Raw genomic sequence first — 23,047 nt, forward strand, 5'->3', positions numbered from 1 at the left:
CATCATTCTTTTCTCACCTTATCTTGATATTTGCCTTCCATTAGTTTTCCTTGAGGATTTGTAGCTTCCTGTTTTTTCAGAACAACATTACTGTTTTGCAGATTTTTAGCAAGTGTAATATTTTCACAGCATCTTCATCCATGTTTGATTTTTATCCAGAATCATGCAGAAATGTCATGTTCTGTCCTATATATGTTAAATAAAGTCTCATCTTTCATGCCATTCCCATTTCAAGACTTCACAGAAAACATAGAAAAGGAATTAACCATCTGGAACTGTGGTGGTTCAGTTTGTTCTGTTAGCATTTCACTGATGCCTTTGTAGCACACTGACCAACTGCATATGATCAGGCATCACCTTCTATTTGAGCATGGAGAACCATCACTCTCTGGAACTGCAGCTCAGTATCAAAGAATTAGCAAGTCTAGGCTGTTTCATCTGTCACAAACTTCACCCACTCAGCAACACCGCTCTGGTGAGTATCTTTCATAAATCTGTTCTGCATCCTCCTGTGTCCTTATGTGGTGTCTGAACCAGCTAAATGCCTGCTCACATGGAATTAGGCTGTAGGTAGACTGGGCCATGCTCTGAAATTCTGGTTTCTTCTGCCACAGCCTGAGGTTTTTCCAGTGGCACATGAAATGGGAAGATGAGTGAGTTCACAGATAAAGGACTCTTTTCCATTCCCTCCCTGCCAGGAAGGGTTCAGCAGGTGCTAACAAATGTGGAATGTAAGAGAAAGGGAACTTGGCGACTGTCTGCCAGCCACACTAAAAGTGGGCAGGTTCCTCACCATCAGGTAGGTAGTGCTGAGAGAGGGGTGGTCTGAGGAGGTTGCTTTGGAGGCTCAAAAAGCGTACGTGGTATGCACTAGGAAAGCAGACACCACCAGTGACATAAATGTAGTGTATCTTAGGGTGCAGGCATTTTTTGTGCAGTCTGAGTCTTATTTTGCCTTTCTAAAAATGCTTACTTCATTCTCTACTGAATGTCTATTTTCCAAACAGTGAAACATACAGCAGTTACTCCTCCTAAATGTCAGTTGAATCTATACTAGTGATGCTGCTCAAACTGCATTTTTAAAAATAATCTGCAAACAATGTGCTTTTTAAACTCCCAGTGTTATGTAAAAAGGGACAATATTTTTAGCCTTACAAAATATCAGTTGTCATCTCCTCTCTCTCTTTGATATATTTGCAATGGGGGACAAGAAGCTTGCAGAAACTATAGATATTGACTCTTCTAAAAATAAGGGGATTTTTTACTGTATTATGGTTTTGGAGTCATACAGATCTTAATAAAAAATTACATAAATCCCCAAAAGCTTAAAATCAACTCTGAAAACTTCTTTTTTAAAAAGCTGGTGATTCTGTCCTCACTGCTGAATTCTTACATCTGGAATGATAGCATAATGCATACAGAAGCAAAATATCAACTTAAACGGTTCACTCATGCACTGCCAGAATGGCCCTCATATTTTAAAAATGTCCAGAAAGTACCCTCTGCCATATAACATAGAGCACACAGCTGCTGTGAGCAGGCTCTGGCAAATCAACACTGACTCAAACTATTTTTAGAATCAAGTCAAGCCTGCTGCTGTTTCTGGAGGATCTGAATACATCTGCATCTATGCTTGACTCCATAAGGAATATGGTGCGATCCGGATTGCTTGCCTCTCTGCTCATTAGAGGTCACTTTTCCATTCCCATCTGTGTTTACAAGTCTTCTGAGGTCGAATGTTTTCACCTGCTGATAACCTCTTTATAAAGTACATTTGGGCCTTGTGTCTTTCTCTGTTCTCCACTGAAATTTGAGGAACGGGATCTCAGAAGAGGCTGCCTTGCTACCTGTTCTTATTGTCTTGCAATCCTTGACATCCTGATGATACCCTCAGGTGCTTCTGGCTAGGAGGCATCCGTTACCAGAAGCAGGCCAGGAAAGGAGAGCATCCCATCCTCAAACCTGCTGTGATCACAGCTGATCCCTGAAAGACATCCTTTACCTTCTGGGTTTTGTGGCACCAATGCAATTCAAGAGATGGCCATTAGAAACTCCAGGAATAGTAATGTTAATGTTGCACCACGCAGTAAATGGAGGCATATGTATTGGTGCTGGGCTAAAGCAAAGGCCCTGAAGTCCATGTACAGGAAAGTTCAGGAAAGACAATAGCCAGCAGTCTGGGCAGCATTATATCCAGCAGCTGGTAGCCTTATCACCTTCCACACATATGAAGGAGTGCTACTACCTTGGAACAAAGCAGCCGTCCCACGAGGACGTCTGCTGGCCAGTGCTGAGAAGTACCTTCTCTAACACGGCTCTTCTTTTGTGCTGGCAGGTGACTGCTGTTTTTTCTTAAACCTGGTTGAGTTTGTGACTGGCCAGCAACTGCAGTTGGGTACTCCTGCCATGAATCTCTAGTGTTTTTAATGCACACAAGTACTTTTTCATAGAATTGTTTGGGTTGGAAGAGACCCAGGCCAACAGCACCCTGCCATGGGCAGGAACGTCTTTGACTAGATCAGGTTGCTCAAAGCCCCGTCTGACCTAATGAGCAGTGGCTTGTCCTTACCCAGAATCTTTAACCTTCAGCCAACCCTGTTCTGTCCATGTTTTTGACAGAAAAGCGATTTTTGGGGTAGACATACATTGATTCAATATATGTGTTTTTTCACAGTATAACACTATGATCGGCCATCGCAATGTTTCAAAAAGTTTCCCATTTCTCACACTCATATAGTAAGGGTCTGAAACATAAGGTGCAGTTAATGCAAGAGCACATCTGCATTTTAGGGGATCTTAGCTTTTCTCTGCTTTCACAAAAGGCTGCTCTTCCTTTCTGTCTTCCCAAAGCTGGTTTTAATCTGCAGTAGGTAAGGTAACATTTACCATACTTTCATATTTACTAGTTCTTCCTCAGTTTACTGACAGCTGGAAGAAAGAGTTGAAACAATTGTAAATGAGAAGAGTTCTGGTCTCATGGTCCCTCAAATCAGATAAATAATTGCTTTGTTTAGGAGACTGCAATTCTTCAGGCACAGGGCACCAGCTAGGTAACATGAAGTTTCATTCCTTACTTGGAGGTGCAGGGATTGTTTCCAAGTCAAAAGCAAATACAAATGGAGACTCTGGGACTCTGGTATATTCTGGTAAGAGAGCAGAGCAGATAGGATGCAGCAGATACAATACAGGCTTCTCTTCAGTGTAGGCTGAAAGACTCTAATGAGGGAGTTATTCCAGCCTCTATATCAGGCCAGGAGCCTGAGAATATGGAACACGAAAGATTCAAAAAGAGTCTACAATTCAGTGTCCTTCTAATCTCAACTGCAAGCTAACGTTGTTAAGTTGAATTTAGGCTTTTGGCACCCAAGGGCTGATAATCTGTCTGCAGTGACATCAAGTCTTGAGGAGTTAATGAATAGCATCAACCAGACCAGACCTTCATCCATATTCTTCAAACCTGTACCTTCTACTCTTCTCTGTCCCATTCCTCAAGAAGACTCATTTGCAGTGTGTAGTGTAGCCCCTGTGGAATGCCTCCTTTTCAAATCTAGAAGGGAATGGATACAGACAGTACAGAAAAAAATTGAGGCATTTTACTGCATTGGAGAAATGCAAGCTGTCTGATGTGTCCCAAAGCAAGGAGATGTCTGGAACTGACTGAGGTTCCTTCCCTTTCAGGTTGTTACAGTTGAGAATGCTGTGGTTATGTCATCTTGCAACACTTGCCTATACATTGTTTCGATGTAATACAAGGCTCTTGCACTGTTTCAAATTTACCACACCCTTGCACAAATTCACAATATTTTCTATCTTACTTTAAAAAAAAGGTTTCAATACAAATACATCCTTTTTATCAAATCTCATTTTTATTTTATATTCTTAAGAGGCTTCATGACCACCTTGGGAGTATACAGCTTTGGAGACCATGACTGTAAAGGCCAAATGAACAGGATGCAAAAGGATTATTGCTGGTAGGACCCAGCAATTATTTTCATGACATCAAACACTATGTACCAAGGTGTTAGGAAAAAATCTGTTGGTGGGGGGCCCGGGAAAAGCAACACTAATCTGGGGAAACAGCTTTGTAAATATCCCATTTATTTCTTTTGGCAGCAGCAAGTCTTAAACTGCCTCTGAAACCATCAGTGACTCTGCAGAAAAATGGTTTGCTAGGGCTTTGCTCATACCTGACCCACCCTATTTTCACTAGCAGTGACTTATGAGTCCACTGGCTTCGTTTCCAGACATCTTTCACTACCTGCTACTCCCAACTTTTAGCCAGGGAATATTTCCATATGAAGCCTGAACACAGATGACCTTCATGTAGACTTCAACTGGCCAAATACATACCTGAAGCTGTTTACATGGAAACTGAAGTGTTTTGGATAAGGTTAAAGGTTCCAAGTAACTTTTTTCAGAAGCCATGGAAGCAAAGGGTCAGCAGGTTTGCCAAGAACCTAGGAGATATGGTCATCATATTGACCTTCATGAAGGGAACTGGAGAATGCCTTGGTTTCAGGAAATGCACCTCCAGAAATCTACATCCACAGCTGAGTTCTTTAATGCTATGTCTCAAGCCCTTGCCCAAGCATCTACTGCTGACAGGTAGGGATGGTTCATAGTTAAAAGAGGAAAAGCCCTTTGCATTGGTGTAAAGTGGTGGTAGTCAACAGATCCAGAAATTAGGCTATGTCTCTGTCATCCCAGCACACCTCTGGAGAACCCAATGTGCAAATTGTCAATGACTTGTTAATATGAGATGGAACACTTTTTGAGGATCTCTGCTGCGTTCTGAACAATAGCTGTGACTACTGATCTCTCAATATCACTTAGACTAGCTACAAAGCACCGGCAATGGTGGCCTGTAACTGCTACTCCCCATCCTCCCCAATCAGTGGCTTTCATTAATGGCTTGATCACTTTACTAGATATAGAATTAAATTAGCACAAGTCTTCAGTAAGGCCTGTTGCACTCTTATATTTTCAACCTACTGAAGATAATACTCTGCTTGAAGAGCAAGCCTTCTCCCATGAGTTGTCACTTATCACAGACTCCTACCTGCCACTGAAAGGACAGTGGCTCCAGTGCAAGGCCCTGCTAATTATCCTGACAACCGTGTGAAACAGCCAAAGATTTTTATCTGGTCTGTAGTTATCCTCTTATTTGTACTGGTAGTAAATTAACCAGTAAACATACTAGTAGCCACATGTACTAAACCTGTCCCAGGTTAATGTTACTGACAGTGAAGCTCAGCATCTTTGTCCCTCCAGTACTGTGCAGCTGCACCAGATGCTTCTCTGGGAAGCCACGATGGAACTTCTATTATATGACATAGGAGGGAGGCTTATTATGAGACCAAGGAATTGACAACCTGCTTTTGCCTCTCAGCTTTGTCACAAGGAGGATGTGGGAGAAGATCCCTTTTCCAAGGACACAACACCCTCCCCCCAACACATATATACACTGAAATTATTCCTGGAACTTTTTGTCCCCCAAGATGCAACAAGGCATGCACCCAGCTCTGTTGAGTACATCTATTTGATTACACTCATTTGCAGGAAGGAGCATGGCTTGGTTGTGCCATGCTTACAAGACTACATAACAAAGTGAAGAAAGGACTTCTACCTTCTTCCACGAGAGCATGGCACTTGGGTGGAAAGAGGGTTACACACAGAAACTCTTTGCGGGCTGACAGATCTGTTTCTTTGACAGTTCTGACAAACAATACTTGCCACAGAACAGCCGAATACGTTACAGCTTGTCTTGCTGGTGGCATACAGTTGAGGAAATGGCAAGGGTACCCTGGAATGTGGAAATGGCTGCTTTCCAAGCAGAATGGGCCCTGGTGGCCATCCATACTCAGCCGCATACACAGGCATGCCCCTGTCACCCATCCATGCTTCAGCTGCATCCCATTGCCTTCTCCAGGCCCTGGCTGACTGCTCACAGTTTTCCAGAGCTGCAGAACAACTCATGCTCCACCTGGGGGAAGAGAGATCTGCCAGGACAGCCTGGTTGCTTCCCTCATCCCTTGGGCACAGAGCCTAGCAGCAGCAAGCAGGAGGTGAGGGACAGCGGTTGTGAGGGGGAGGAAGCCTGCCAGTGAGCAAGCCCCAGGAGCCATGGAGTTGCACTCATGGTACCCTGCCAAGAATCAGATGGAGGCAGCAGCTCAGCAGGAAATCTTGGTGGCAGGAAACAAGGAAACAGCAGTGGTAACTCATCTGGGAGCTGCATCTCCCACCCAGGACTCCTGCCATGGCTCTGTCTAGGAAAGACATGCCAGTCCTGCTAGAAATGGAGTTTCTTCTCTGGACAGACACCAGACCAGAGCCCTGCTCCCCTGGCTTCCTGGCTACTCTGGTGGCCTGTCATGTGCTGGCATGACCAAGGTCATACCACAGAGATACTTTGCTCCCTCTGATTTGCTTCACTAAAAAAATCTTTCCTGGCACAGCAAAGGTTTGGGGTTTTTCTGTTTACAGCTTATGGCCTAGTCTAGTGTTGTAGTCAGGGTAATCTAATTGTATGTGTATGGCTAGAATAGCCTTTTGAAGAATGTACATATGTGTGTGTGTGTACCATAGTGGGATTTGAAGATCTGCAGCGACACTCTTCAGAGATCACGCGTGGAGGCTCTCTGTAGCTGTTCAACAGCTCCCCTTCTTGGGGAGGGACACTTCCAAAGTGTGCTTTGCACAGCAGACTCAGTTTTGAAGGGAAACAGCAGAGTGACTAGTTATCTGTCCTGGGCAGTTGTTTGTTACAGGATTTCTCCAGGAGAATTCATGACTTTTGCAAGTAGCATTCCTGATTGTGTGCCAGTTTCACAGACGCAGGAGGATGACTAGGCTCATACAGACTGGAGGGAGGCTCTGCTGTCCCCAGTGCAGCATCCTATGTTTGCCACCCAGCTGTCAATACGCATCCTGCAATGGGACTGAGGCACTCCAACTGCTGTTTGGTCAGGAGAAAGACATCTCTGCATATGTCACAGCCTCCATAAAGAGCAGGAACAGTAGCTGTGGCAGGTGTCAACCTGTGCCAGATGTAGCCTTTCACATGGAGAGCACCCTGGATGAGGGAGGGAATGAGAAACGCACCAAGGGAGGGCTGTGCTCTGTGAACACAACAGATCTGTGGAGAGCTCTTACCAGGGTGCATTACATCTGTTGGTCTACACAATTTGCTGCAGGTGGCCCTGCTCTGGATAGTGCAGGCCTAACCTCATCTGTACCTCCTGGCCCATTATATATTCCCAACTCTTCCAGTAGGCACAGACATAGCATTTAATATAGCGCACGGAAAGCTTACGAGTAGCAACTTAGCTTTGATCAATAAAATGTGGTTAGACTACACAGAAGATAAATGACTAAAGAAATATCAGAGATGCAACACAGATGTGAGTCAGAACTTTTCATTGGTTAGGAAAAACATGGACTACTATGTGGCATCACTAATTATTAACTAATGCTGAGATAACAGATCAATGAGTGCCATTTTGATATGGATAGAAATATACAGATGCAGACATTTTACATTATTAACACAAGTAAGGCATCCTGTCCAGCATCCAGATTACTTTCCTCTCACCTTAAACCTATTGTTAACAGAAAGATTCCCATCTGCAGCTACCCAAACCCTCTTAAATCTAAGTGAAATTTTCTGCCCGACAAGTTTAATTCCCTGTTAGTGTTCTTGCAAATACTCCTTCCTTTTTCATTCAAAGACTTTTTTTTTCTTCTCTTACATCTATTTTTTTTAATTTTATAAGCACCTAACCACTGCTAGCATACTCCTCATCTCAGTGCAGTACATTAATTTGCCACATTACTTCTGTATGGCATTATTTTTTATTCATTGCATTACACAGCTGAATTACCAGTGAAGATTCTTTATATCTGTCTTCAGGAAAACTTAGTTTCTCTGAGGTGGGCTCCTTGAACTCTAAGAATTTCTAAGCTTTGACAGCTAGTACTGGGGCTTGCTTCTTGTCACTCATCTCAAAGAAGTGTCCAGCTCAAGCTGCATATTCTAAATCCCTCCAACATCTGCTTTGTAGTGGTCTGTCATTTTACCCATGGTGCAGAGTAGCATTCACATCACAATATATTCCAAAATACCAGTTCACTTTTTTCGTGGCATGGGACAGCTGAAGTGATTTTATGCAGAGGACTGCTGCTAATTCCAGAAATGACATGGTCTGGCACAACAAGGGGAGTATACCTGCTGATCCATCTCTGTACCAGATAGCTAAATGCCTACTCAGGACTAATATTTTGATTCAGCTAATGAGACTGACTACAACTGTGTACATCTCAAGGCACTAATTTCAGTTTGCAGCAGAAAAATGTCTACTTTCCCAAGCAATGAATTGCATGAAGGAAGGTTGCTAGCATAAGGAGATGAGTATTATTTTCTTTCCAGAGGAATCAGAACTAACATAGGGAAGTTAGTTCATCTTCATTTCCAATTACAAAAGCACAAAGTTTAAAACCACTATATTGCAAGCACGAAATCAGATTAAAGTTTCCCCCGTGTATTCTGATTTGAGAATTCTAGCTTTCACATGTCCAACCTGCTAAACACTTATCTGTTTCATATTTGTTTCCTCATAGTGAGGAGTTAATACCAAATGTCTAGGAGGGTCTGCTTTTCTTTTTCTTATTCCCACTTTGCTTGATCTGCCTTATGAGCTTTTTACATCACCATGTTGGTGAGACAATCAAACACACAGACATCTGGATTTATGGGGGTGTGGCCAGGAAGTATGAGAGTGCAGATTTTTTCATATTCTCCCAGTGCTTTTTTAATCTCAGTTTGAGACATTCTTTGTTTTCTCTGGAGTCCAGGTTAGCCCAGGGAACAGTGGCAGAATACTCTGACATCAGGCTGATTGTGCAAGGTGTGCTGTGATATTCCAGAATTTGGTTAGCAATTCTACAATGAAATCTTTTTAGCTCTGCACTGACATCTTTACCTGAACAAGAGGGAAAAAGATTGTCTGCACTAGAAAAGTGACAGTTTTAGAAGACCCAGCACAGAGGTACTCTCCTTATTCTATATAATTACTTTGTGTATTAATCATGGAAGGTAACAGGGCTTATGCCATGACTATGAAAGTGGTGGATTATTTAGCATCCATACAAGAGCTACATATCCCTAAGCAATTCATAGCTATAGATAAATAGTTCAACGGTTGCAGCTAGGTAATGACTGAGATGCTCACTGCTATGCATTGCTATAGGTGACATCTTCATGTAGTATGTAAAAATGAAACACCCCACAGAGGGCCAAATTTTTCCAACTGTATCAGCTGGTTAAATGAAAGATATTGACTCTTCGTACAAACCTTGCTTGTAAAATTAAAGATTTGTTTACACTGAATCTCTTAAGCCTTGATGAACCTCTTTGCATAGCTCTCTAATGTGAACATTTTGCAGCAGTGCACACTGGGAGTCTAACTGGTATGGTTTGTGGCTGGCTTACCCACCTGTGAGTAAAGTACCAGTACTAAAAGGTACCTACATTGATAGGTAGGGCCTAGAAGAAGATAAGCCCCAGATCTCCTGAGCATTACTACAGTAATTCTCCAGGGAATTTGCAATAGTAGGGGTATTAACCCCAATATTAAGGCCAAATTCCAAAGACAAAGTACAATGCACAAAGCACAGGAATTGCATCTTTTTTGGTATCCCTCCTCCCTGAGAGGCCTAGGAGTGAGGAGAAGAAGAAAAGACTTGAGTTGAAAGTTACATGCCCTGTTGTGCTGGGTCAGGATGTCTCTGATCTAAAGCAGGGCTTGAACCCCCAGCCAGTACTAGGATAAAAATAAAATCAATGTGCAGCACAAGCAATCCAACAAAGCAATTCCACTGGCTAGTGTTTGATATAAAACAGTTCAGTGTTTGCCTTGCAGCCAGTACAAGGACAATAAGTCACTTTTCTGAACGGTGGAGTCATCTGATGTTTGCTTAAATTTCTGGAAGACTGGGGGAGCAAGTCAAATATTCTCGCAGCTGGTTCATGAGAGACCAGCAGGGACAGTGACTCAGAGCTGCTATACATCTTCCTAAAATCCCCAGTTCAGGAACTAGAAATAAAATCATGGGCTGGGGCCAGCCCTGGAGTTAGGGAAGACGTTGAGGACAGAGACTATATGATGGTGGAAGGTAGCAAGCCCAGCCTGAGCTGGGCGCCCGAGGTGGACGGGGCAGGCACTGTGCGAGGGACCGTGTGGCGAGTCTGCGATACAGCGGCGAGAGAGGACCGGCTAAAACCCCGAAAAAGCAAACAAACAAAAAAACCAAAGCACCAACATTTCCTATCTGTGACCACGGGCAGGCAGAGAAACAAACCCCCGTTCCCCATAAAGCTGGGGAGGTGCACAGCCCAGAGCTTCCACCTCTGTTCCCAAACGCGCAAACCCCCAGTGGCGCGCACCTTCCCCACCCCCCCCCCCCCCCCCTTACCTCATTGCCACATTCCCCAGCGAGTGAGCTCAGCTGTGCGCGCAGCCTCTCTCCTTTTATGGTCAAACAACTTTGCCTGGGCGAGGCTTTTTTTCGCGAGTTGGTAGAAAGCGTTTGCGCTCAGCAGCTCCCCCATCTTTCATTTCTGCTTCCTTTCGCGGCAGGCAGGCGGGTTGAGGCAGTCGGCTGTGCAGAGGTAGAGGAGCTCAGCCCCGCCGCCTCCAGCACCGGGGGCGGCATTTTCTCCTCTCCCTTCTCCCGACTCTCGTTCCCAGAGGTAAGTATCTTTTCTTAGCTTAGGGAAAAAGCTTTTGTCTGCAGCCCTGGGGCTGACGTTGAGCAAGTAGGGGTGTGTGCCCGTGTCAGGGGGTGCGGGTTTCCTGCCGCTCCCGCCGGGAGGGTTGCTCGCCTCGTACAAAGTCTCTCGGTCTCTTTGCGGTTGATCTACGGTCGTGTCTCGTGGGGTTTTTTGCTCCTCAGCCGAAGAGAGGTTCACGTGTGTATGGATCCTGGTGAGTTTTTCTCCCTCCCTCCCGGTGAAATGGAGGCAGCTGAACCATCCTGTATAGCTCTAGTAGCGGGGAAGAAGGAGGGGGTGTTGCCTGGTTTTACTCAGGACAAGCTCTCTTTTGTGTGTACGGATGAGAGCCTTTTTCCAGATGTGCTTGAGAGAGGAATCCGGGGCTCTTTGTGCATGAAATGTGTTTAATTTATTAGCTTCTGTCTCTCTGGGAGTGCCCTGAGAAAGCAAAGATGCAAGTGCTTGCAAAGTCGTAGAGCTTCCTAACGTTTTAAATATGTTTGCATAGCTTTTTGAAATTTTTCCTCTTCCAGTTCCCGCTCGTGCACAAGGAGGAGGCAAGCCAAGCAAATGCACGACAAGTTTTTAGCTCTGAATTGCCTCCCTCCCCAAGCCTGGTTGTTTTAAGGCTCTACCTTGCATAGCTGATAGGACTTTGCTCTCTTTGAAGTCTTGTTAACTTTCGGCCAGGCTGGGAAAACTTTCCGGAATTGGCCTGTATCAGAGGGTAAAAATAAGCATAACTCAGAAACCTGTTTAATCCGTTCACTTTGTATCCCGGTTTTTTTATTTGTTTTGTGTTGGGTTTTTTGTGTTTTCTTTCGTGATTTTTTTTTTTCTTTTTTTTCCCCTCTGTAGTCCTCCTTCTGACCGCCCCTTGGTTGGGCGGAAGTTGGCAAATAGGGGAAGTACAGATACGGCGTGTCAGACTACAGTGCTGGGCTAGCTTTTATGGAGTCTCCTTGTGAGGCTGAAGACAATCTGCTTTCTACCAATAGAAGTGAAACATAACACTCATCTCTCTGACTCCTCAGGTTTCTCCTCTTTTTGCTACTGTAAAAAAGGAGCTGAGCTTTTGAAAGTGGTGTCTTGGGGTCAAAGATCTGGAAACTGGGTGCATAAGAGGTGGCAGACTCGCTATTGGACCTTCTGAGAGGTGACCCTGCGCTGAGAGAGGTGTCACTTGGTTCTGTCCTACTACTTCTTGCTCTCTGTTAGACAGAAACAGTGTATGAGGCAATTAAGTATCCTGATTGCGTCCTTTAGTGACATTTTTCTTCATAGCTCCATGTGAGCCATCTTAAATTCTGTTACAGCAGGCAGAAAACTCACTCCCCTCAGGGAAAATGTGAGGACGAGATGATTTGAGATTAGGTCTGCTGGTGTGACACTCCCTCTCCGATAGCTTTTACAAATGGTGCCACAGGGCTTACATAAGCTGTGTGTTTCTAGTACAGCTTATATGGTACTGGCAATGCTGCAGGGCTGGTGGGGGAGCTTGCCGCAAGGCCAGTCTTTCTCAGCCTCTCTGGTCGGTGTGGGGGTGGACCAATAAACAGAACTGAGGATGAGCAGAGCAGCTGCTGGATGGAGACAACTCTGAGTAGAAAGGGCCTTTAAGTGCAACATAGCATACCAGGAAATGTGCTGCTTTGGGTTAAGGTGGATAGCAGCTGCTGGTAACCAAGCCAACACTTTTTTGTGAAGCATCTGATGTCCCAAGACTGTCTCTGTGTTGACTAACCACAGTATGGATCATGGTCGAAAGGGACATTGTCACTGTGGTGTTCTACTCGTAATTCTGTTAATTCTGGTAGAACTACTACCAAGTGGTTCATTACACCATAGCAAAACAGTGGCGCATAAGGCAGAAGTCTCTAAAGAAGGCTTGGGGGTCTTTTTAATAGCTTCTGTAGCTTGGTGGGAAGCTGCAAGCTGGAAGGAGTTTGTCAGACTTGCAAGTGTGTCCTATAATTCTGAGGGACTGAGGATGGAACTTGCTAGTTGCTCCACTGCCTTGGCCCTTCCCCAATATGGCTTTTTGGCAGCTGCTGCTGCTCACTGTTGCAGCCTCTTCCTCCTTTGAAAAGCCCAGAAGAGTTCATCAAGGTGCATGCTACTCATCAGGCCTACACAAAGAGAACAAAAAGTGCAGCAACATGGACTTAACAATTGTGTTGTCATGTGCTTGTGACCTGAAGAAGTTGTTACAGGTTACTTATCTTATGTATGATATAAATATTACTATATCTTGCCGTACTGCACTGAATTGTGGGAGTGCTTAGAACTGTGCACACAGGTCTTACCAGCATCAATGGATGTATTAGTGTTGGGCAGGTGTTTGTGGCACCAGGACTGCCTGTCCCAGCAGCTGTTATTGTCTGTGCGAGAGACGCTGGCAGTGTGGAGGGGTTCTGATTGGAACATGCCAACTTGAAATGCTGGCACAGGGCCCCTGTGACGGTGGAAGTGTTGTACTGAGGTGTTAGGGGGACTATAGCCGTGCCAGGCTTTACAACAAAGCATCTGGCTTAATGGAGATTTCTATGGCGGATGAGATTTCTGGCCTAGATTGCAAGACTCGGGGAATCCTAGGACCGTTGCTCTGGTGATGAGATCTGCGGCTCCGGAAATGGCCAACTTAGAGGGGCTATCCCCTGGCTGTTCAAGAAAGGAGAGAGGGAAGAAGGTTCGTGTGCCTGCACGCTGCGAGCAGAGCGCTTGTCTCCTCCCAGCCCACAGGCTGTCCTTAGGCAGGGCGGGGCCGCGGCCGCACTGCCGGAGGAGAGGAGCCCCGGCTGCAGACGCCCGCGGGGTCGGGTGGCGGAGAAGCGCCGGCCGGCAGCCGCCCAGCGCTGCCTGGCAGGGGCGGAGCGGGCGCCGGCGCAGCCGGTCAGGAGCGGGGGGAGCCGCTGTCACCCTCGCCGGGGCCAAGGAGGAGAGCAAGTGGAGGCGAGATCCAGGAGAGCAGGGGTCTCTGCCCGGGGATGTGACACCAGTGAGCTCCTCATGCCCCTTGGTCTTCCTCTGCTGCAGGTGCCTGCGCTCTTCTGGCATGCAGGGGCCTGGAGGTAAAGGATGGAAGATCCAGGGGGTGTGCTAGGGTTGGGGGAGGAGGGGGTGAGGGGGGACATTCATTGGGCTGTGACAAGCTGCTGTCAGGAGGAGCCGGCTGGCGTTATCGAGTGAGTGGGGGGGGTGGAAATGCTAATTCCAATTGTGGAAGAGTGTGTACAGGAGCACCCTCCTTAGGGTGTGTGTGGCTTGGTATGTGTAGTGGATAACACTCGTTCTGGTGGCCTGCTGCCGTCCTCTCCAGCATGAGTGCATTGCAGTGTTCTTGTGCAGCAAAGAGCTTAGTTTTCTCCCTTGCAAGAGCCCCTTTGCAGTTAATGCCATACTGAGTTGAAATGGTGAAGCGTGCTGGGTCATTTGAGCTGTCTGCAGTGTCTTTTCCTCCTTTTCCCTGTGGTGGTCCTGGAAGTGCTCTGTGCTCTCCTTGGGCCCCTCAGCCGGGACTTAAACTTCTGTATGCCTCTGTTTCACATGTCCTTCTCTATTAATTTCCATGCTGGCCCAAGGCTGACTTCATATAGGTTTCCTCCATCTTCTCTCCTGCCAGGTGCTGAGAAGATGGCTTCCCCAGGTGCCCCAGGGACCCGTATGACATCTACAGTCAGTATCAACATTTCTACTCCTTCCTTTTACAACCCACAGAAGAAGTTTGCACCTGTGGTTGCCCCTAAACCCAAGGTGAACCCCTTCAAGGCTGGGGGCGCGTCAGAGTCGTCACTGCCCCCACCTCCTGAAGCTGACAGCCAGCGTGCTCAGATAGGGAAGGTGGGGGAGATTCCATCAGCGTCCATGTCCCTGCTGGCAGAAGGTACGTGAGGGCTGGTGTGGCAGATGTGAATGTGCGCTTCTAAATTCTCAGGGTATGAGATCTGTAACTGGGCTAAACATGAGAACAGGGGTATAACTGCTATAAGTGAGGGACCCTTTTCTCTAGAGGCTGGCAGGTTCCAGAATGAGATAAAACAATTGTGAAGGGATCTCAAAGTACATAGTATCTTCGTTAGGAAAGGAGGTGGAAAGGCAATCCTGCATTGCACCGATGATGGAGGGACGCAATGGATTTTTCATAGTATTCCCCAAGTGCATAACTCTGTGACTGCAGCCAGTTTTTGGCCAGCATGTCTGAGAGCAAATACGTTGCAGTGAAGTTGACCCTGATGGTGATGAATCTTGCTATTCTCCTTGTTGATTCATCTCTGCTCAAGCTGGTTCTCTCTGAATGTAAAGATCCTTCTTGTGGACTCTGCAATTGCCATCTTTGCTGCTGGAGAAAGGGAAGAAGAAATAATTGTGTGGAAAAAATGGTGGAAGCTATTATAAGCAGGACGTAAGACTTAAGAGTTTGTGCAGCTTGTAGAGTTTTATACTTTTTCCTAGTGGGTTGGGTTTGTTTTCCTGTGTAAAGTGACTTCTTGCTTCATGTGGTTTTCTTTTTCTTTTTTTTTTTTTTTAATTTCCTGTAGTGGCGAGGTGTGTGTTCGTTTCATTATTGGTTGGTTGGTTTTGTGTCCTCAAAGAGGCAGAAGGTTTGTGGTTGTGTGGCTCTCTAGCTGGATTCGATCAGAATGGGGCCACTGGAAATTTCCCTAGGGACCTCTTGATAGTGCTTGATGCTTCATATTACCCCAAGACTCTATCAGGGTGCACCTCAGTCAGGATACATGTGTTCAGAAAATGCTAACTGCTGTTTTAAATTTCTGTCCGTTCACTGTCTAGCATAGACTATGCAGCACTGATTTGTAGGTTAGCATGCTAAATTAGTGGGCAGCTGACCTGATGGTAGGAAGGCTGGTTCTGTGCTCAGAGGAGACAAATTTTTTTCCCAGGTCACAAGGACCTTAGCATGTTGGTGCTTTTGTCTCCTAGAATTGTAGCAGCTAACTCTGGTGACCTTTTTGTCATATGTTGTTGGCTGGAATCTTGTGTCTGTAATCCAAGGATCCCTGGTTTTGGATTTTAGGCTTTATGATTTTCTGCTGTAGTTGTGTGGAGCAGGGATGTGCCTGTTGGAAGGTCTCAAACTGACACAAATTTATTACCTGAAGTACAAAAGTAGACAGATGGATGTTAAACATTATTTTTCAGTATACACTGTGAGTGGAGGATGGCATGTTGCTTGTTCCACTTCTCCCTTACTTATAAAGCTTGTCAGGGAGCAATTAACTTGACAGAAAAATTAGTAGATGAACTGTTTGGCTTAAGCTGCTGTGTCACCATCAAGTGAGGGCTGCCAGCAAGACATCTGAAGTACAGATGAACCACCAAAACTCTGTTATGAGAGAAATGCATCTGGTTTGATTCTTGTCTGATGCATCTCTTCAATCCTTATCTCCCTTTCTTATTTACTCCCCAAACAAATAGTATAACATAAAGCCATAACAATTGGTCTCTTTGTCTTAAATGACAGGGTGGCTCAGTTAGTATTGCTGTAGGAATGTTGTATTTTTGTGCTGATCATTTTATAAGTCTGGTATAGTAACTTTGTGAGGAACTTTATTGTTTGTATGAGTAATTCATAAAACAGGCTTTCAGTACGTCTGAAACAACAGATCAGGGCTTCATTTCTGCAATATTCTTTATCATTTCAATAAACCGGAAGACAAGCATATACAAAGTTGATCCCAAACTGCAGTTTCAAAGAAAAAAATACTGGTGTGTTGTTACTTCCCCTCCCAAGCAGAACTCCTGTGACACAAGGAGGCTTGGAAGAGGTGCTGCATACCAGTGCAGTTTATGCATTCCACTGGATAATAAGATTTCAGCTTTCATTTTCTGAAAGGGCAATATTGTCTCTCTGAGGTTACAGATGAGGAGTCCTTATAAAGTCTGTCGACAACAGCTGGATATAAAGATAAGACAATTTGATTACTGCTGTTGAAAGTTGCACATGGAGTAGCAGAAGTGAAAAACATGGTCTTTCACCCTGCTGCTGCTTGGGGCTAGCTAGGAAGAGAGGTGGGTGTCCAGAAGAAGAGATGTGGAAGTTATGCCTCCTTGTCTTCAGTGTTCCTTGCTGCCTGGATGATAAGAGGACAACTTCTCCCGTACATGTTGAAGGAAAGAGAATTCACATTTATTTGACTATGTTGTTGTAGAAAATGTCTCTTTTTCCATGTTCCAAATCTTCAGCAGATATGAATAGGTGGAAGCAATGGGGTTTTCTTCTAGGAGATTAAAGCACTCTTGTGCTTTTCAGCTTGTTTAAAAGGGTTCTGAAAATTTTTTTGTGTCTTGATCTCCATTGGGTGTGAGGACATTTTAGTTTCTAGAAGGAAAGTTGTTTTAATTTCCCAGAAAAATAAAGCAGTTTTGAAGATTCCTCATATGCATAAGGGTTGGTCCGACTTGCTTTTCTTCCCCTGCATGTTTCTTGTAGTGCTCACTAGCCAGCTGCAAGGCGCCATCTTATTCTCCTGTAATAATGCAGGTTCTTCAGGGTCCTGGGTTGTCTGCTGGCATTCCTTCTAATGCTGCTCAGTATTCAGCAATCTGAACCATTTACTGGCAAGAGAAGCATATGCTAGGGACCAAAGAATGAGAGAGTGGGAAAGGGCGGAGGAAGACCTGCTTTCCCATCATACAGTAACTATTCCCAGTGACTAATTCAAGCAGCTACTGAGGAAAGTTTATATGATGGCAAATAGCTTTGGACAAGGTGAAGGCTAGTCTTTGGAGTTCTGTTGTCTTTGATGGATGCTGGCGTCCCCTGAGTACTGGGGAACTATTTCCTGTAATACCTTCAAGACCCCTCCTGGGGTTTGTACTGGCAAAGAGTAAAGAATTATCCAAACTTGCTTTTATTCTCATCCCTATAGAGCTGCCGCTGCCACCTCCTCCCCCACCTGGAGAGGATGCAAGTTTCTCCTCAAACTGTACTTTTCCCCCACCCCCACCACCCTTCGAAGAGCCATTTCCACCAGCACCAGAAGAAGTTTTTCCTTCTCCTCCTTCTCCTCCTCCACCAATGTTTGATGAAGGGCCCGTGAGCAAGGTACCCGCCCCACAGGTGAGTGAGGTCAAGGGAAGTATAGTTTCTGGTCATGCTCTGTGACTTGGGACAGCTTCTTGCCATTCTTTGAACTCAGCAGCAGGAAGCTCTCAGATCTGGGAAAGCAGAAAATGACTCCACCTTATGGACCAGCATAGGTTAGGGTCAACTGGCTGGGCTGCAGGCTCTGCAGATGAAGGACCTGGAGTTCCTGGTGGACAGTGAGTTGAATGTGAGCCAGCAATGAATCCTGGTGGCAACAAAGGCCAACCACATGCTGGGCTGCACTCACAAGAGCGTAGTTGGCAGGACAAGGGTGGTGATTATTCCTCTCTTCAGTGCTAGTGAGGCTGCACCTTGGAGGACTTTTTCCAGTTAGGATCCCCAGTGTAATAAGCCATGAGGACTACTGAAACAGATGCAATCCAGCAAAGAGTCATAGCGATCATTGGGGGTTGGAGCACATGGTATGAGAGTTGGGTTTGTTCAGCCTGCAGAAGGCCAAGGCAGGGATCTCACTGCAGTCTGCAATACCTAAAGGAGGACTGGAGAGAAGACAGATTCTTCTTACTGGGGCACAACGAGAGAATGAGAGACAACGGACACAAGTTGCAGCAAGGGAAATTTCTGTTGGACAGAAGAAAAACCTGTTCCCCTCCAGGGGTGGCTCAATACTGGCACAGGTGCCCAAGAGAGGCTGGGGAATCTGCATCCTTGGAGATGTTCAGAAATCACCTGGACAAGGCCCTGAGCAACCTGGTCTAGCTCGAGACCTAACCCTGCTGTGAGCAGGGTGTTGGACTAGAGGCTTCCAGATGTCTTTTTCCACCTAAATCTGTCTGTGAGTTTCTTTGGGCTGTGCATTTTCCTGCTGTTTGTAGACCTTGCCATGTTCATCCTCACCAACTTGCTACTCCACTCAAAGCAAGGAACATGTCTGTACCACAGTCCAGAGTGTCAAAATCTGCTATTGTAAGAGGATATACTCAGTTCTCTGGCTGTTCCTGTAATGTGCTCTGCTCCCTCTTTTCTCATGGATGGTGGTGTAGGTACATGGCAAGATGAGCAGCATTGATCTTGAGATTGACTCACTGTTCATAATGTTGGATGACATGGAGAAGAATGACCCCTTCACATCCAGGGTGAGCTCCCCAGAACGTTGCAGGTGGAAAGAGATGCCTAGTTTGCTGAACAGAGGTAGTGAGAAGGGTGTTACTGAAGATTAAAATGTCTGGGTAGACCATAGCATGACAGTGTACATGAAGGACCAGAAAGCATAGATCTTGCAACTTGTCAGGACTGCTAAATATGTAACAGTGTGGGAACTGTTCACATTGTGAGTCTGGGATAGCTGTTGACTAACTGCCATAGAGAGCATGTTTTCTCTTCTGCCTTGCTGATGACTGCCTGTTTTCTCCACTGCTTCCCTTTACAGATATTCCCAGGATCCACAAGTTCTCTGGAGAAACCATTGGCCCCAGAAGCCCATGTAGAAGTACCACCTGCACCCAAAGATACTCCTCGTAGCTTTCCTTCCAAGTTCACTCCAAAGCCAAGCGGAAGCTTATCTTTCAAGCCCCCTGGAGTGGATTTGACCCCCACCCCAACGCCATGGGCAGCCCCACAGCAACGCAAGGAACCGCTAGCACCAGTTCCTCCATCTCCCTCTCTCCCTCCTGCTCAGCCTACCCCTAAATTCACCCCACCTCATGTTGCTGGCTCTCCTAAGTCTGTGTCCAAATCAGGTGCCAATGTTCCTATGGTTCACTCAAACTCTACAAGATATCCTACGTCCCTTCAGACTCAGTTCACAGCACCTTCACCTTTAGGTTCCTCCTCTCGGCCACAGCCTCCCAATTTCACCAATACTCAGCAGAGGGAAAGACCCCAAGTGCAGGAGAAGCCACATCCCACAGAGCAACCCGCTGCTGCAAAAGACATGGTAAGGGATAGAGCCATGGGACCAGTGTCTTTGGATGTCAATGAGAGTGATGCTAGAGGATGAGGACGGAGGGTCTGCCCCAGGCTAGGGGAAGCTGTTACCCATCTGAAAGAGAGACGTCACTAGACATAGTGGTGGAGAGGGATAGGACTTTATGTAAAGGTGGAAAGAAGCAAGCACAGTGGATATCAGATTGTTCCCTAGAGAGAAACAGAGAGAAGTAGTAAAGGTGAGAGGTTTATTAGGGACAGGGTGGGAAGGAGTCGGTCAGTATGTGCCCCTTGAGATTGAATGTTTCCTCTTCCGGCAGCACAGACCCACAGGCTCCAGTGCAGATCCACCTAGGGGAAATTCCTGTCTGACCATGAAGGAGGTAGAAGAGCTGGAGAAGTTGACCCAGAGACTAATGAAGGATATGGAGCATCCGCCCCCAGCAGAGGCTGCTACTTCTGGTGTGTTTCCTCAGTGGACAGCAGTAGGACTAGAACTGTGGTGTGCTTGCATCTCTCCTAATCTTTCTTCTTCTGTTGACAGATCTCTGTGGCTTCTGCCGGAAGCCCCTATCACGGACCCAGCCAGCTGTGAGGGCCCTGGACTGCCTTTTCCATGTAGAATGCTTTACCTGCTTCAAATGTGAGAAACAGCTGCAGGGGCAGCAGTTCTACAATGTGGATGAGAAGCCATTCTGTGAGGAATGCTATGCTGTGAGTCACTAGGATGAAAGCTGCTGGAGAGAGCTATGCTTGCTGCGATTGCTCTGTCTTGCTTTCCTTCTTCCATCTTGCCTGTCTGTGGTGTAGCCTCCCAGGGGTGGAAGATTGGATTAATGTGTCTTACTTGTTTCCTTTGGGTTCAGGGGACTTTGGAAAAGTGCAGTGTGTGCAAACAGACCATCACAGACCGGATGCTGAAAGCTACTGGTAACTCATACCATCCCCAGTGCTTCACTTGTGTGATGTGCCATACACCTCTTGAGGGGACCTCTTTTATTGTGGACCAGGCCAACCAGCCTCACTGTGTGGATGACTACCACAGGTATGGAGAGAGCACATGCATGTGGTGTCTGAAAGGAGGCAGATTCCCACACATCTGCTTAATGTTGCTGCAATATTGGGGTTGGGTTGCCCATGTGATGTGTTGGACATGAAGTTAAAAATGTGTCAGCAATTAAGGTCTTTTCCCGCCTAAATTTTCTGATCTATTATTCCTCTGCTGCTAATACTATTGTATGGCAGTGCAAAACTTGCCCTGAGGGTCACCATGGTGGTCATGGTCTCCTCCATATTTTTGTGTGTTGCAGGAAGTATGCTCCACGCTGCTCAGTCTGTAGTGAGCCTATCATGCCAGAGCCTGGAAAGGATGAGACAGTGCGTGTGGTAGCATTGGAGAAAAATTTCCACATGAAATGTTACAAGTGTGAGGTAAGTCTGGTGGCCCCACTCCTTCTATCTCTCCCATGCCTGTCATCAGCAAGAGGGCACCTTTGTCTATCTTAACCAAACACTAACATTGTTTTAAATGAATCTGAAGCATTTTTGAAGCAGGTTCAGAAAAAGATGAGAGGTTCACAGACCACAGGTCCATGAACAAGGACTGTGCAGGGTTGTAGTCTGTAACGTCCCTGATACAGCTTCCCTGTATACTGGAGGAACATGCTGGGATCACAGAAGGGACTTGCTCTTCCCTCAAAATAGTATTTCCCATTAGCACCATCAGAGACAGAGCAGTGGGCTGTTAGCCATTATCTTGATCTGGTGGGGCATTTCCTACAACCTTGGATGCATTTACCCTGCTGTTGGCTGTCATTGAGCTCCTTCCCTCTTTTCTTTCCCTGTTTAGGACTGTGGGAAGCCCTTGTCCATTGAAGCAGATGAGAATGGCTGCTTTCCACTGGATGGGCATGTGCTGTGTATCAAATGTCACACCATTCGTGCCAAAACAGCACGCTGAGGAGCTTGGAGTGGGCATACCCTTGAGACTCCTGCACTCAATATTCTTCCCTTCCCTGCCATTGTCTTGTCCCTCTGCCTGACAGGGCAGATTGCTACCAATGGAGACTACGCCAGCGCAGTTCTTTACTCATGTAGGATTCACGGCTCCTAGACTTCACTCTGCACACCCACCAAGAAAGGACTTCTTTTCCTATTACCACTTCCTGGCCACAGTGTATTCCAGGCTGGGGGCTGTAATCAAGGTGAGTGCACAATCTGTTCCCTCAAGACTCTGGAGGGGAAAGACTAGGCCTCCACCACTGCCTGGTGGAAGTAGCAAGAATGGCCTGGTAGCAGGTGCTAAGAAGGGCTGAGCATTCTTCTGTTCCATGGAGCCAAGAATGACGATTTGACCTTAGAAGGTTAAGCTTCCATTTCAGCACCACATCTGTCATTTGGTTTTTTGTGGGTTTTATGTTGTTGTTTGGTTGGTGGTTTTTTTTTTTTTTTTTCTTGTGCCACCTCATTATCAGGATGTCTTCCCTTGCCCCCGCCTTCACTCTTGGGTTAGAGTGTGGAGGCAGAACATACTGGGAATCTCTGTTATTTTTGCTGGAAAAAGCTAACCTACTATAGCTTTTCTGTCTCTAATGGATTTTACTGGCTATCTTGTTGCTTCTTTTTCTTTAGCCAGATTAAACTGGCAAAGTTTGGAATCCTACTCTGTATCTGAGTTTGGAAACTTTTTTTTTTTTCAAAAACTTTTTCCCTCCCCAAACTGAATTGTTTCCCAGTGTGGGTTCTGGACAGCCAAGCTGGGCACAAGAGTAGCAAAGCAGTCCAAAGAATGCACGTTTACAAATAAAGACCATCATAAGGAGGGGCAGCACATGATGAGGATGTGTCTCAGTGCGTGGATGAAGATTCAGCAGACTGAGGAACATCTCCCCATTCCAGCTGGGATTCTTTCACTGCTGTTATTTGAAGCTGCAATGTACAGTCTGGCTCTTAAGTGCTGCTGCACTGACCCCCATTTTCTGGACTAGAAACTCTCAACCTGAATGAACCTTTTGAATAACTACACCATCCAACCACTGTTTGCATTCAATAAAATGTTCTGGGTTTTTTTTTCCATTAACATGTCTGCTGTATTTGTTCAACTACCCATAAGAATTGCTGTCTTAGGCAGTAGAGAATGTATGGTTGCTACTCCAGCTAGCCTCCAGGGATAAGAGTCTGAAAATGGCCTCTCTCCACTTCTTGGTCTCCTTTTCAAGCTGTTCAGTTTCCCAATCTTCTACTCCTGAAGAGTAGCTCTCATTTAAAGCAGTGGAAGA

At 45.9% G+C, this 23,047-nt stretch overlaps 2 protein-coding genes across 3 annotated transcripts in view; one reads left to right on the plus strand and one right to left on the minus strand.

The window, feature by feature from the left end:
• Positions 1–10,615, minus strand: part of FAM131B (family with sequence similarity 131 member B) — a 49,786-nt gene extending 39,171 nt beyond the window's left edge. For both annotated transcript variants that reach the window (XM_065651025.1, XM_065650186.1), the window contains exon 1: positions 10,474–10,615. The gene's annotated coding sequence lies outside the window, so the exon portion shown is untranslated. The remainder of the gene's footprint in view (positions 1–10,473) is intronic.
• On the plus strand, positions 10,498–22,844 carry ZYX (zyxin). The gene is given in 11 exon segments (XM_065652942.1): positions 10,498–10,649; positions 10,652–10,750; positions 14,397–14,657; positions 17,665–17,855; positions 18,887–18,979; positions 19,273–19,779; positions 20,090–20,231; positions 20,314–20,483; positions 20,636–20,814; positions 21,080–21,200; positions 21,619–22,844. Coding segments are annotated over 11 exon segments (1,992 nt in total). The 5' UTR covers positions 10,498–10,531; the 3' UTR covers positions 21,730–22,844.
• The last annotated feature ends 203 nt before the right edge of the window (positions 22,845–23,047 follow it).

Source organism: Caloenas nicobarica, chromosome 1 (assembly GCF_036013445.1).
Source record: "Caloenas nicobarica isolate bCalNic1 chromosome 1, bCalNic1.hap1, whole genome shotgun sequence".
Classification (NCBI taxonomy): domain Eukaryota; kingdom Metazoa; phylum Chordata; class Aves; order Columbiformes; family Columbidae; genus Caloenas; species Caloenas nicobarica.